General features: G+C 47.2%; 1 protein-coding gene across 1 annotated transcript in view; it reads left to right on the top strand.

The window, feature by feature from the left end:
* CLIP2 (CAP-GLY domain containing linker protein 2) overlaps positions 1 to 15,603 on the top strand; it is a gene marked incomplete at its 3' end in the record, with an annotated part of 54,686 nt that overhangs the window by 8,711 nt on the left and 30,372 nt on the right. Inside the window, exon 2 of the mRNA XM_009074880.1 lies at positions 10,410 to 10,948. Within this exon, the coding sequence (XP_009073128.1) occupies positions 10,410 to 10,948 (539 nt within the window). The remainder of the gene's footprint in view (positions 1 to 10,409; positions 10,949 to 15,603) is intronic.

Below are 15,603 nucleotides of genomic sequence, written 5' to 3'. Positions count from 1 at the left end.
GACCCTGTGCTGAGACTTCAGTGCAGCTCAACCACTCAGCTCCCACAGCTTTGTCTATGATCTCTCCCTCCACATCATAAATTTCCCCACCAGCACTCCTGGAATGGTATAACATGTCATTTCTGGTGCTCACTGAGACTTAGAGCTGTTGGGCTTGAGAACAACTGGTGTAGGGTTCTGTTTTTGTATCATTGCTCTTATTTGTTAGGGTCAGATCTGGATCATGGTCATGTTTGTTTTCCAAAAAAAAAAGAGATTAGACATCCACTGCAAATAGGTGATATGGATTTTCTGCAAATAGTGCCTGTTCATGTACAGCTCATGGCCTTTTGAATTGGATACTTAGCTGTTTAAGCCAGATATTTGGAATAAAGTAGATGACTCAGTGTTAATCTGCTCTCAAATATCCTTTTTATTAGATTAGGCAAAACAAAACCAGCCCAACAAACTCTGCATTCTGCATAGCATGGGGCTGTGTACAATCAGTCCATTGTGTGCTGTATAGCCTGCTCTGCACACGGCTGTGTGGCTGCAGGAATCAATGGCTGAGGGAGTGATGAATCAAAGCTGTGTTCAGCACAGTGCAGCCCCAGGGTTGTGCCCAAGTTTGCTTGGCCATCATGAGATGTTGGTCTTTACCTCTCCAGTGGTTCCCCTGGGATCCTGGGGTGCTGCAGGTGGGCCCTGCACTGTCCCTTGTCCAGGCAGGTCAGGAGGATAATTCAGAAGAATGGTATAATTGTATTGCTGTTACGTTTCTACTGAGAAGGGGGGAAAAAGACCATACAAGGGAGAAGCATGGTGTTTGCCTTTTTTGTTGTACCATCCCAGTGGTTCAGAGGGAGAAGCATGGTGTTTGCCTTTTTTCTGGTACCATCCCAGTGGTTCAAACTCTGCTGTCTTCCAGGCTAGCTGGTTACTCTGAAAACCAACCTCTCAGCATGCAGATAAGGAGCTAGCTAAACCTCCTCCTTCCTTATTGCATGTCAAATGTATTGTACATTTTCCCTCCAGAGTAGCTGCAGATAGGGCGAGAGGCTGCAGGCTGTGAGCTCTTGCAAAGAGCAATTGCTGTGAAGATTGTCCCAACTCCTGCCAGAGGAAAGCACAGCAAAGTGTATTGGAAACTGGGAGAAAACCTTGTGGTTGTACCCAGGAAATGTTGCTGAGATTCAGCAGGTAAAAATGAGGAGTGCTTATCAGTCAAGAGAGAAGGAGCAGGGAAGGTCTTACTGCTGTGTTCTGTTGCTCCATGTCTAGCCCTTCACATGGGGAAGACTTCCAGGTGCGAGCTGAGCACTTGCTGCCTGAGCTTACAGCTTCCATCTCTGCAAATGCACCCCTGGCTAGAGTTAAAGGATGCTGTGAGCCTGAGCTGGGGCCCATGGGCCTCTGAAGTGCTGCTGCTCCTGAGCTGGTAGTGCAGCAGGAGCACAGGTATGAATGGCTCATCACCTGTCACACCAGGCAAAACACTGCACTGCACTTGAGCTAGTCTGACTTGAGTGGGGTAACCAGATCAGCTGAGCACTGTGAGGAAGTACAAGAGGGTTATGATGCTTGGTCCATAGCTGGAGTAAGTACTGTGCCCAAAGGCAGTCTGTGCCAAAGTCAGAGTCCAACTAGGTTCTCTCCTGGTCATTCAACCTTCCTTTCCTCTGAACTGTTAGAAGTATGGACACTCTGCTTGTGCATGGCTGCTCAGGTTATGTCCTATGGGTGAATACCCTGAGTTATGCACACACAGCAACTTCTCCTACATCACATTCCCCGTACAGGGAGCTGATGATGCCTGAGGAAGTTAACCCTGGCAGTGTTGGCAGCCAGGTTGGCTAAGTCCTTGAGCAGCCTGGTCTGGTGTGTCCCGTCCCTGCCCAGGGCAGAGGGTTGGGAGTAGGTGATCTCTCAGGTCCATTCCAACTCCTAGGATTCTAGGATTCTATGATCCCCATTTCTTGCCCCAATCTGATCAGAAAGTAGTAATTACTCTCAGGCTCTTTCTTGGTACTTTCTCTTCTACATTTTATTGGGAGTGAGCTAATACCATAATTTCTGAGTGAATAAGTCAGTGGCCTTTCTGTGTGCGGTTGGGAGTAGGTGATCTCTCAGGTCCATTCCAACTCCTAGGATTCTAGGATTCTATGATCCCCATTTCTTGCCCCAATCTGATCAGAAAGTAGTAATTACTCTCAGGCTCTTTCTTGGTACTTTCTCTTCTACATTTTATTGGGAGTGAGCTAATACCATAATTTCTGAGTGAATAAGTCAGTGGCCTTTCTGTGTGCACCTGCTTGAGCAATGTACTGCTTGGCTGCTCAGCTCTTTCAGTTAGTGCCGTAGCTGGTTAGGAATGGCACCAGAGTCCCTTTGAGTGGGTGTTACGTGGGCATGATGCCTGAGCAAAATTCCTACACTTAAAAAGGCTGTGAAATTTCAAAATCCTGCTACTTGATTGCTTTTTCTGGTGGGGAGTAAGCACTGTGATTTGCTTGGCTGTTCTATTTAGTGCTCAAGATAAATTCCTCCCGTTCAGGAGGTGTCCCCAGACCGCTCCTCTCTCTGTGCTAGTGCCAGTGCTCTGCCTGGGAAATCGTTTATAAACATCTCATTAAAGACCTGTGTCTGCCTCCTTTGCTCTCTTTTTGTCATCGGATCAGCTCACTGAGAGCAGCTGTCCTCACTTCCGTCATCACAGCCCCAAACCACACTTGTGCCTTGCAGATTCCCACAGCCTAAGAAACCACGGACAACCGCACACGTGTGTGTGTGCGCGCCGTGGTCTGCGGGCATGGCAGGCTCAGGCTGAGCTCCTTCCCCAGCTTCTCCCTGCTGCTTTGAAAAGAAAAGACTCCAGGAAGTCAGCTCTGTGCTAGGTTTATAGAGAAGCTGAACATATGGTGTGAGTACAGCTCTGCAGTTGTAGAGCCAGGAGGGGTGTGTGTGTGTGAGTTGTGCGACGCGCTGCGTCGCTTGGGCTGCGGGAAGGAAGCTCACCATGCTGGACAGGAGCTCTCCCTGTAAGTGTTTCTCTCCCAGTTGGTGTTGCTCCTCTCAGGGCTGTGTCATGGGCTGCCCTTGGCTGCTTTCTAACATTCTTGTCTGTCTTTAAGTCTTTTAGTACTCGCAGTGGTCTCGGCAGGGTAACCCAGTTTGGATATCAGAGTGGTGGGACAGGATTTAGTGAATCTTTATAGTTAAGGGTTTGTTTGAATGGAAAACTATATCCTCTATGCTATGGTGAATAGAGTGAATAATTCTTCCAAGTGGAATATTCTCTAGTTGAAGTGATTTTATTTATTTCTGGAAGAATGAAGCCTGTATTATTTCTTACTACACCCCACGTTACTTTAGCATAGTGGGGTGTACTAGTTTTTCAAATGTGTCTAACTTATTTTTAGAGGTGGGGGTGGCACAAGCTGGGGAGGAAGACATGGGTGCTCTGTTCTTTTGTGAAACCTGCGGCACCCTTAAAATTGTGGGGTTTGCATTATTTTCTGGGAAAACAGGGTGTTGTTCCAGGGGTGTGATAGATGGGCCCTGTCTTAGGGCTGAAAAATGTTAAATAGCATATTGAAAGATGGATGGTGAAAGAATATGCTTATGGTTTTAAAAACAGTAATTATAGAAAAATTAAGACTGTAATCATGAGATGAATAGCTCTGTCCATATGCTGTGAGTTAATTATCCCTCAGTGAAAGAAACCTTGTGCATTTGCTACTAGTCACTCGCCTCCCTTGTGCCCTGTGCTGCCAAAACCGATCTGCTTTGCATATTATGTTGAGTACCATTGTTTATTTGAAAAAAACTTTAAATTCTCACACACAAATATATAGCTTTGGTCTTTGTTTCTGCTCAGAATTATACTGGATCTGATCTGGCATAGCTGGTAAACCCCAGGTCCTCCATCCCTCCTGTCTCCAGCGGGCACCAGGAATGTGTGTCACGCCTGTGGCAGAGCAGATTTTGTACCAGTCAGCCTCCTGAATGAGACCTTTATAAGAAATCCTTTGTGTGGGACGTCTGTTTGAGGTTCAGTGCCCTTCCCAGCTGCTTGGGAAGGCAAATATCTGACTCAATGGGCATCTCCTTGCATTCAGTGCAAAGCAACTTTGCAGTGGTTCTCACTCATTTGCTTGCTCATTCATAACTCTTGTTGGCTTTCTTATTGTCTTTTCCTCCTCCTCATCACAGGTTTCTTTCTGGGTATGTCTCCTCTCTTCAAAGAAGCTAAAGCTAGTGATGCTGAAGTTGGATCACATCTAAATATCCATGCCATGGGGGCTATTTCAGGGAACAGCAGGGGCAATAGATTTTCAGGGTGCCAGATGCAGAGCTTGCCTCCATGCCAGATTACAGCCCCAACTTTTCAGCTTTGGACTTGTGGAGCTTTCAGCCGTTGTTTCCCAGTCAGCCATAAATCTCTGGGGCTGTTTCCTCCCACAATGTGCTGCCAGGCAGTCAGCTATCGCCTGCAAAGCATTACTTTCCCTCACAGCACCTCTTCCCTCTCTTTCTGCCTCACCCTGCATTGAAAGGGCTGTGGTAAATCTTGCAGAAAACAGCTGCTTCGTTGCTATGCTCAATAATTTGAATTTGGGTATGGCAGTGGGCTGGCTTTCACTTGATTGCCAACAGCATCATGTTTATGTAATCCAAGCTGCTTTGAGAAGCTCCAGTCCCTGTGTGGGAACCTAGAAATTCCATGTGGGGAGGCCTCACCATCAGAGTGCTGTGGAGGCAGCAGGCACCAGCCCTTCTCCCACGGGAGGCCCTGCCTGCCTGGCTGCTGCTGACTGCCAAGGGAAGCTCTCTCTCGCTGTCCAGGTGGCAGTTCCTGGAGTGCAGCAGGTTGTGCCTCCTTCTCTCTTGCCTGGTAGACCAGCTACTGCAGTCAGTAGGGGCTGAGGCTTGAGTCTCTGACAACAGATGCTCTGGACTGACCTTCCTTCCCCTCTCTAAGGGGAAGCTGATCAGCTCTGTTTGCCATCAGTGAACTTACGTAGTGTTGTGCTTGGAGATGACATGGCACTGTAGACCCAGAGAGGCTCACAGGAATTGCAGTGTGAAGCAGTGGATGGAAACCACTGCCCCAAGAGCTGATAGGTACGTGGTTATAAGGACAACACTCTGCTCTCCTTCACCTTTAGCTCACGGTGGAGGACAGAGGTGTGTTGGATGGGACAGTATCATCCACCACAGATGTTGGGTGCAGCCTGAGCAGGGGCAGTGTCTGTCATCCTTACCTCATCACTTGAGTGTTGAACCAAGCAGCAAGCCAGGCTGCCCTAATGCCTCCGAGGCTCTTACCTAATCCTTGTGGCAGTAAAACCAGACATTATTCCTTTTTTTAATTGTGGCCAGCAGTGGGGTTTTCCAGCTAACAAAATGTCTTGGCTTCAAATGGGCATTACAGTCCCCTGGTCACGGGACTGTCCTGAAGCTCTGCCCGGGCTGGGAGGGGCAGAGCTGGTACCAGTAGTGTTTTGACCACTTTGGTTGCAGTGCTGCACTTTGAGATGCTCATGAGCTGCACAGCTCCCACAGGTTAGTGGCATCTATAGCATGAGCCAGTGAGATGACAGGGACACTTCTGCCAGGCTGGTGCAGCATTTCTTGCTGGCTAGTGGATGAGAAGTTTATTGACTCTCATGGAGAGGGAGTGGATGGGCAGTTCTGTGCTGCCTGTCAGGCTGTCTTATGATGTGGTGGGGTTTGAGAGTAAAAACCTCTGAAAATTAAAATAGAAAAGGAAAAAGATCTCTCTAGGGGCACTGTAAAGCTCTTTTGTAAATATCATGTGCGTTCTCATTTCTCCTTCCCTTCCTGGCACAAGATGTTACTCTGGTATATCTCTTTCTTTCCCCCTTTTTCTCTCCCTCCACCTCCCCTTTCTTTTAAGTCTAATGTGTCTCCATTTTATCAATTAGCTGCCTGTCTCCTGATTCCCATGGCAACACAACAGGCTGTTGCATTTCTGAGTCCTTTGGCAGTTGGGGTGCCTGGCATGTGTCTCGGGAGCAGTGAGACTACAAAAGGCTTCTGCAGGGAGTAGGAAATACATGGGCAACACTCACTGTGCACTGCTTCTCATGCTAAACTGCTCTTCTCTTCCTCTCCCTCCTCCTCTTCAGAAATGAGTTTCCTTTCCCCTTTGTTTCATTTGTCTGGTGATAAGAAATGAGCAACTGGAGTGCTGTGTGAGGTCGAAAGATGTGGAGGGAGTGAGGGGATGTGTGGTCTTGCTGTGGATGGCACTTAAACATAGCACAAGGCTGAGCATCTTGTTGGGAATCTGCAAAGGAGGTTATGACTGCTGTTGTGGGAGAGCAAGTGCTCTCTTCCTCTTGCTTCAACTTTGAGAGTTTACTTGAAGGAGGATTTCTTGCTTCTGTATTGTATAAAGTTTTTCTTCATCCCTTTCTACAGCAGATATTTCCAAGAGCTGGAAAAGTCTGTGCCCTGTTTGCAGAATTCCTTGTGCTTCCAGGGATTTTGGACACATGGCTTTCATTGACACAATAACCAGAACCATGTGAACAGGCTGAAACCTTTAACCTCTCCAGCTCTTGCCTGGTAGGAATTTGACTCCTGAAGTGCCCTGTCAGTGTGGAGTACCCTCTCACTTTGGGCCCCTAAAACTGATGGAATGAGTTTGCAGAAAAGAGCCCTGAGCACTAAGTCTGCCATGGTAGTTAATGCATAGTTCATGGGCTTTGCAAAAGCCAAAGGGAAAATGGAGATTTGGAGTTGGATAAGATGTGCATTTAGTGTATGCTGTGTATGACTTTGATTTACAAGTTGTTGTTCAGCCCTGAAAGCTGTGACCTACAGGAAGGCCATTTAAACTGAAAAGAATGAGCTAGCTAATGAACACAATAGGGCTGTAAAGTTGGAAAGCCTGAGTGGAAGGGATCCTGCTCACTGCTTGTTGTGTGTTGGAGCCTGGTCCCTGCAAGAGGAGGGAGGCAGGAGCTGCTGTCACAGTCCTGGACCATCAGGAAGAGCTTTCCCCATCATTGGCTTCCAGGTGAGCTGCTGAGTTAGATGCCTAATGGTGACATTCCAAGAGTTCCTGTGGCTTTTTGGTCAGCATCACCAGGCAGTGGCAGGGCTGGAGTAGAAAATAGTCTGGTTTGTTGGGTGTTTCTCTTGTGTAACTCTTCTCAGCCTTGTACCTGAGATCTGTATCCTCACTTTGCTGTTAGCAAGTTTCTCTGCCTTACTGCTGTTTAACTGGGGAGTCTGACTAGAACTTCAAAACAGCAAATCCAAGTGACACAGAAAGCTCAGGAATCCTGGGTGGCAATCCTCTTGGGTGTCTTTCCCCTGAGCTGAAAGAGTTGCTTGGGGAGTGGTGATTCCAGATGTCAGTTCTCAGGGCAGTGCCATCAGCTAATTTCTGTTTTGGGCTCTTCTAAGATGCTCATGGGATTGAAGACAAGTTACTCATGGCTACTATTTGCCTTCTGAAGGGCTGGTGACCAGGTACCTACCTGGGAGAATCAGAGGGTTGTCTACTTGGACTACTCTGGATGCTCTGGCCATGTAGTTAATGGGTCCATCAGACCTGAAGCCAAGAAGAATGAGTTTAGCTTGATCATGGTGACCCTTGGCTTCTCTGAAAACCTGGTGCACAAAGGCCTGTTAGCTGCTCTGTACTTATTTTATCTGTGGGTAATGAAGGTCATGTAAAACATCAAATTCCTACACAACTGCCATAATGAAGAAGGTGAACCTTCAGGCAGTTCGTCACTTAGATCCTATGTTTCTGAATCATTCACCTCGTGCTTGAGAATAATAATAATGCTTCTGCCTGCACTGCTCTGCCTGAGAGCCTGGAATGGGATTGTTTCCCTGAGATGTAATGACTGCAGTTCAGCAGCCCTGCCTGCCAAACAGGCACCAGAAACGAACAGTGTGTAAAGTTCCACTAAAATCTTGGCTTTGGGGGGAACACAACATTGCACCAAGAGCCTAATGAAATGTTTTGTGGTGGTTTTTTCTGGTCCAAGTCCATTTTGAAGGTGTTTGCTCTTGCAGTGAGTCTGGATGTGGTTTTGAATCCTGCTGTATTGTTTGTTCAGCCTTGGGCAGCCTTCCTGCCTTTCTTTGCTTGAGTTTCACTGCTGAAGGGTTTGTTTATCCCAGCTATGCTGCAGAGGTGTTTGTGAGAGCTAATGTGACCTGTATATTGATCACTAATTAACACCCCTAATAAAGAACTGCCAGTGTGCTGAGATTCAGGCTCCAGTAAGACTAGGAAAACCAGTTTTGATCTTTTGTGACTATAGATGCAGAGCCCCCAAAACTTTATGTGCTGATAGTTCCCTGTATAGTAGAGCTGAATTCTGTCTCAGTTGCCACCAGTATTTTCACTGGGGACAGTATTTATGGTACTGATCTTCCTGTGCCCATCATGGAATCAGCCTCTGGAATGTGGCCCATCTGTGGTGCTGTACATGTTCCCTTTGGCTGATCTTCTCTCTTTCCAGCTCCAGCCCACCAGGCCCAGTGAGCAGGTTGGAGGTGATTCTGTTCATGACAGCAGTTTTTACAGTCATGCCTTAACTGCTGTTCTCTCCTTGTTCAGACCAGGCAGAGAAACTGTTGAATTCCAGGAACCACAAACTGGTGCAATTATGCAATAGAAATTTTTCAGGTGTTGACTCTGTAATCTAATGAGAACCAAAGTGTCAATATTGATCCCTTTTAACACAGCTAGTTTAGCAGAAACTGAAGTTTTTCATGCTATTGCTGAAGCACTGGTACTCTTTTTTTCCTCTGACATTAGACCTCTAGCAAAGCTTTGAAGTGTCTTTCTTTGAGAGCTTTTATATTTTTGATGCTTTCTAGGAGCTGAGCCTGATCTGTCAGGCCCATTACTTGTGAGAGAGCTGTAGAAGTGTTGTGGACTGAGCCATAGTGATGGCTGAGGCTGAACAAGTTTCACAGTTCGTTTCACATAAACACTTGAGTTTGGCTTGTCTCTGTGGCTGTGTTAGGTGTCCTCTGTCAGCCTTCTCTGGTAGCAAATAAGAATTGCTTCCTGAGTGTGCTTTAGGCTTTTCTGATTGGTGGCACCCAGAAATTTCAGCTAGAAGTTTGACTGAAGAGTCCAGGCAGCTTTCATTGAGCACAGGATGTGTTGGACAAAGCCTCCTGCTCACCTCCCTGTGCCAGCTGTTTGGGAGAACCACACTTGGGACCTCAAGGCTACCATGATCTGAGGATGGCTGAAAGCCTAAGGTATATGACTTGCTGGATCTTATTTTGCAAGCTTAAATCCTCAGTCTCTGGTGTGGTTTCTTTTGGGGCTTTAATTAAAGCCTCCACCTTTAACCTTCAGAGAGTTGTAATGAAGTCCATATGTCCTTGTCATTTGTTCCCCTAGGGCCTAGGCTGAAAGCCCAAAGTTTGTGGTGTTTGACACTGAGGTCAACAAGAGTTGGGTCACTGCTGTCGCTGCTTGGATTGACTCTGTTCACCTTCAGACGTCAGCGACGTATTTAAGGGTCTCCTTGTGTGTTGTGGAGAGTTTGGCCAATCAAGACTATGCTGGAGAGTGAGCAGGACAGTGAATTCCAGCATCCCTTGCAGTTTTTCTTCTCCCAGGCAGCAAACCACTGCTGGAGGGCTGATGCTGGAATAAGAGCACTCTTCATTGCCAGTTTTGTTGGGTTCCGTGCATGGCCCTGGAAGGCTGTGCAGGAAGGTCTGTAGATGCTTCCTGTTTAGAGAGATGCTGTTTATATTGAGCATACCCCAGGTGTCTGCTCATTGCTCACAGGGTTTGCTCCAGCAAAGGGCAGAGCAGCAGCTGGGGGAGCCAAGTAATTTGTGAAGGCAGCTGTGTGGTCCCACAGGAGCTGTTAGTGCCCTTGGTGGGACTCTCAGTGCCTGGACTGGCTGCTTCCCTGGATCCAAACACAAGGAGCTCTCGGAGCACCAGGTACTAAAGCATCAGTGCCTCAAACATTTATTTTTTTTTTCTTTTTATTTATTTTTGGATGAAAGGATGACTTTGGCATCTTTCCTCAAAGCAGCAGTTCGTTGGGCTCCTTGTGTTCCTTACCACCACTCCTGTGCTTTTGGGCTTACCCATGCTAGTGCAGCCTTGCAGAATTCCCTCTGGGGCTGTGACAGGGCTGGGGCTAGGTGGGGTATGAAACCATGGGGTCATTTCTTTGCTGTGTGAGAGACCTGCAGAAACTGGGCAGCAGATGGAGGTTTCTGTGCCGAGGAAGATGTGTAAGTAACAGGGTTACTCAGGTTTAACCTTCAGCTGGTGTAAACCTGCAACCTAAGTCATTATTCCAGATGTTTCCTTTTTGTAAATGCTCTTTCCTGGTGTTTTGGTTGCCTTCTAGGATTTCTCCTCATAGCAGCCTCTCTTTTCCCTTGACTCACAGGCTCACCTTTACACAAGCAGGGCACCACCTCCACCACCAGCACCGAGAAGTCGGGTTCAAAGGTCGCCGAGGTGGGCGATGATTTTCTGGGAGACTTCGTGGTGGGCGAACGCGTCTGGGTCAACGGAGTGAAGCCAGGTGTGATCCAGTATCTTGGAGAGACACAATTTGCTCCAGGCCAGTGGGCAGGGGTGGTTCTGGATGACCCAGTGGGTAAGAATGACGGCTCTGTCGGCGGAGTGCGGTACTTCGAGTGCCAACCGCTGCAGGGGATTTTTACGCGACCGTCCAAGCTGACGCGGCAGCCGGTGGCCGAGGGCTCAGGGAGCGACGCCCCCTCTGTGGACTCTCTGACAGCTCAGAACTTGTCACTGCACTCGGGGACAGCCACACCACCTCTGTCCAGTCGTGTCATCCCATTGCGGGAGAGCGTCCTCAACAGCGCCATGAAGACGGGCAACGAGTCTGGATCTAACCTCTCGGACAGTGGGTCTGTGAAAAAGGGGGAGAAGGACTTACGGCTTGGAGATCGTGTGCTGGTGAGTTGATCATGGGGTTCCCCTAAAAAGGCAAAGGATAAGGATGTGTCGCCTCCCTGAGTGTTCCTGGTCAGGTTCAGGACAAGACAAAAGGAGGACAGAGTTGGTGGTGAGGTGTGGGATGGAGTGTGATCTTGGGAGATGCCTAGGCCCAAGTAGGCATCAAATGCCTACATTGACTGTTACCTGGGACGCAGTGTCTTCTGGATGTGTCTCTCTATCACATTGGTGCAAGAGGACACATTCCAGAAAACTTCTTGTATTGAACAAGTCCTGAGCAGTAGAATGAGGTCAGAGAAAGCAAAGTAAACATGAGGGAAGTAGAAGAAAAATCATTTGGTTGTTACATTCTAATCCAGTGATACTCCATTGGAGTGTGTATTTGGGTTTTCGAGGAGTTTGCAGCAGTGTCTTGTTGCACGTGGCTGTACATACTTGGCAAGGACTTGCAACAATCTCTCCTGCTGGTCCCTCCTTTGGTGCTCCAGTTTCTCTCTGTCAGATATGACACTAACTCCTTTCCTGTATGGAAAGGAACTTGCATAATTTTTCTAAAAGGGCAGGATACTGGGAGAGATCATTGTACCAATGTGTGGGTTCTCCATGTCCCATTTCTGTTGTTATTACCTGGAATAGAATACCTGAGAGCTTTCAGCCAAAATGCCACACTAGCAAACTGGAAGTTTGCCATCAAGCTTGTCACCAGTTGTGCCCTGGCAAAGGAGTAGTGCTTTTTGTGTTGATGGAGAAGGAAAGAAAGATACTAAAGCCAGGACAGATTGAGTTTTGTCCTGCAGCTCTCTAAGAAAGTTTAGGTTTGTCAGTGTGTATGGTACATATTATGATATCAAACATTGGAAGAGCATTGGGGTCAGATCTGTTGTGACTATATCCCCAGCAATATCCCTGGATTTAAAAGGTAAAGGTGACTCACCAACAGCAATGGCAGATTGCAGAGGATCAGTCTTTGCACATCCTGGGCAGTCTGGCTCCCATTTAAAGTTATCTATGTAGTATTTCCTTTTAGGGGCATCTGGTTCCAATTCCAGCAGTGGATCTAGGGGAATGTAGACAGACTGGGCATCTGTTTAATGATGGGGTTGGTAGAACTGCTCCACAGCTGGTGTGAATCAGGAGTGTGTGAAAGGGCTGGCAGAGCCAGTCTCAAATGTCCTTTGTGGACGCAGACAGGTTTTTTTTCTGCTGGTGACAGCAGCTACCCTGGGCAGGCTGTGGCTCTCTCCCTTCCCTCCCAGAGGGACCCTGGGCAGCTGGGCCATTTCCAAGCAGCCCAAGGTGGCTGGGGAGCACTGAGCAGCTGTGACAGGCCACACGTGTCTTCTGAGTCAAAACTTCCTGTGGCACAATGTGCTCTGAGGCTTTCAGCATCTATTGTGTTCAAATGTCAGGCAGCTCTGGCATTGCAAATACTCAAAGCTTGCAGTGCACACACCCAAACACTGGTGGGTTGTCCAATAATTTTCATTTTATTTGGATAAAATATAAACAATTTAAAGTTGGTTCATTTTCAGAGGAGGAAAAGTGTAGATGGGTTCTGCTTGTGCCCACTAGATATGACACTTGGCAAATCTAGTGTGAACATGTGGGTGTGTAGGCCTAGATGTGGTGGTGAAAAAGATTTATATTCTCAAATTTACCCCCAAATGTGCATTGCATTCTGTGTAACAGCAGGAGCTGACACCTGCTCAAGAGTCTGGCTGCTTCACCAGAGCCTGCCTCTCTTCCCTCCCCACTACTGCTGGCAGCAAAGCTGCTGCTGTCCCTGGGCAGGGAAAGGTGGCAGTGCCATTCTCTGTTTACACATGCACTGATGCTTCATGTTGGTGTTAAAACAGCCACACATTGGGAAAAATGAACCTGGAGATGTGTCCTCCTTGGATCAGTTTATTTTTTTTGCTCCCATTTTCTCCTTTACCTATTGCATGGAGTGGGGAGCGTGCTCAGGTGAAAACTTTCCATTTTAGAAGCAGCAGGCATGAGGGTAAAGTGCAAAATGTAAACACTGTGATAAACCTGGCTCTGTTCTCTCTGAACCAGCCAGGGAATGGAATACCTTTCTCCAGAGTTAATTGTGTCACCCTTCTCTTCTCCTGACCCTAAGCCCACCAAGGCAGAGTCTGTCCTCTTAACACTCTGCTCACCTCAGCAGGGCATAGCCATGCAGCACAGACTGTTAGCATCTCTCCCCTTGGCCTCTGAAGTTGTTTTTGGGGGGGTTTGGGCATGGGTTTAGTTGGGTTTTTTTGTTTTTTGTTATTAATGAAGGTACATCCTTAGGAACTCTCTCTCCCTGCTCATTTACCCACCCCAGATGTAATTAGGTAAAGTTTGTGGTATGATTTATTAGTGAAACAAATATCTCCCAAAGAGTGAGCCTGGAATGTCCCCTTGGCCTCTGAAGTTGTTTTTGGGGGGGTTTGGGCATGGGTTTAGTTGGGTTTTTTTGTTTTTTGTTATTAATGAAGGTACATCCTTAGGAACTCTCTCTCCCTGCTCATTTACCCACCCCAGATGTAATTAGGTAAAGTTTGTGGTATGATTTATTAGTGAAACAAATATCTCCCAAAGAGTGAGCCTGGAATGAGCTCAGTATTGACTCTAGCATGAATGCTCAGCTTACAGAAACATCAGGAATTGTTTGCACACAGTCACAGAGATCCAGGAAGAGAACAAATAATAACAAGAAGAAATAATTTGCTGTTCCAGCTCATTCACATGTGCTTGGCTTGGCAGCTGCTTTTTTTTTTAGCAGTGGAGATGTCAGCTAATCATGTTTGAATACATAAACAATAATTCTGTATTAACCTGAGTTGCATCAAATTCCCCAAGCAAATCTTTGCTCTTGTCATTTAGGGATTGGTACAGTTTTAGTTGTCTTTATTACTCTTAGTCTTTGCTTTTCTGAGTGAGTATCTTTTTATTTGAGAGTGGCTTTTAGGCAGATGGGATCCACCAAAGGCTTTTCAGGTGAGGGAGGACACATGTTTTCAGTGATTTCTCAGGGAGTGGAGCACAAGGTTGCAGGGGACCCTTCCAGGTCTGTCAGCTGGACACTTGGCTCCCTGCAGCCTGGTCATTTCCTGATGGTGCCTTTCTTTAACTTCATTAAACTCCTTCATAGCTTGAAGACATTTTTGCTTTTCAATGACTTAGTTCCAGGACCCTTTCTGACTCTCTAGCAGTTGCAAAAAAAAAACTTTTAGCTTTCTATTAGAAGCTTTCCATTGTAAGAGTTAGATAATATTTGCCTTTGGCACTCTAACTCGACCTTTTTCCCAGAGCAGTAAAAACTGCATTAAAGAGATGAAAAACCCCCTCTAATGTTGTAGAACTCATCTCTTGAACTCTGACAAGTGAATGTGGAACAATTAACCTCTGCTGTAGTAAGAATGAAGCTTCCCAAAGTGTGGTAATGACTGGAGTGCTGCTGTTAGTGTGAGGTTGGCTTGTTGCCTTTCTGCAGGGAAGGAAGGGATGGAAACAGAGCAGTGGAGCAGCTGAGCATTTTCTGCTTGGGAGGAATTTGTGCTGTGCTTTTTGCCTAAGTAAATGTATTTTGCAGGCTTTGAGGGGAGACTTTCTCAGCAGCTGAACACATTCCACGCTTGAGATGTGGTTGCTTTCTGAAGAAGGGTGGGAAGGAGGTGGCTGGTGCTCTCTCTCTATAGTCAGTCTAAATAAAAAAAAAATACAAAAAACCCAATTAAAACAAAGAAACAAGCCTCTTAATGGAGGTCTTCTGCCCTCCAGCCATACTTCTGTCTCCTAACTGGGATTGCAGTCTTGAGTGGAGAAATGTTGTGATAAACAAGGCTGTTTAAGGGCAGTGGCTGGCTCAGTTGCTGAGGGGTGTTGCCCCAGATACCTTTTGGATGAATTCCAGGTTGGTGATTTTGCCAGAACTCATAGGAGGCCAAAGCCAGTGCAGATGCTGGAAGAGCAACAGCAGCACTCGCAGGGAGACTTGAAGGAGCAGCACCTCAGCAGATGATGTGCAGGACTGCTGGGCAGGCTTGGCTGGGCAGGGGCACATTAGATGCTAGAAAAAGAATCTTCCCTGTGAGAGTGCTGAGGCACTGGCACAGGTTGCCCAGAGAACCTCTGGCTGGTCTATCCCTGGGAGTGTTCAAGATCAAGCTGGGTGGGGGTTGGAGCAACCTGGTCTAAGTGGGAGATATCCCTGCCCATGGCAGGGCTAGAATGAGATGATCTGCAAGGTCCCTTCCAACCCAAACCATTCTATGCTTCTATGATTCCCTGGGACTGCAGTGAAATGAAGAGGGAAATATATAGCCCAAAGCAACCACCCTGCCCTGTGGCCACATTAACCCTTTGAGGCTCTTTGTGCACACACACCCCCTCCTAACCATTCATTTGGGCTGAGGCATTGCCCAGCCCTTGTCTGCTGTGTGCAGTATCTGTCATCAAATAGGATTTGTAAGTGGCCTGTGGTGGAGCAAACTGTGTTATTAGCATGGGCGGACTTAGTATCGGAGACAGCCCCGGGAGGAGATGCTGTAATTCCAGGCTTTCCTAGTCTACCACCTCCCTAGGACATTATTTTCTCACTGGTGCCTGACAGATAAGTGCACAGAAATGCCTTGCATCAGCAGTGCTGTCAGACTCGTTGTGTG

Source organism: Acanthisitta chloris, unplaced genomic scaffold, assembly GCF_000695815.1.
Source record: "Acanthisitta chloris isolate BGI_N310 unplaced genomic scaffold, ASM69581v1 scaffold13865, whole genome shotgun sequence".
NCBI classification, from domain to species: domain Eukaryota; kingdom Metazoa; phylum Chordata; class Aves; order Passeriformes; family Acanthisittidae; genus Acanthisitta; species Acanthisitta chloris.
This window is presented reverse-complemented; position numbering and strand designations above follow the sequence as displayed.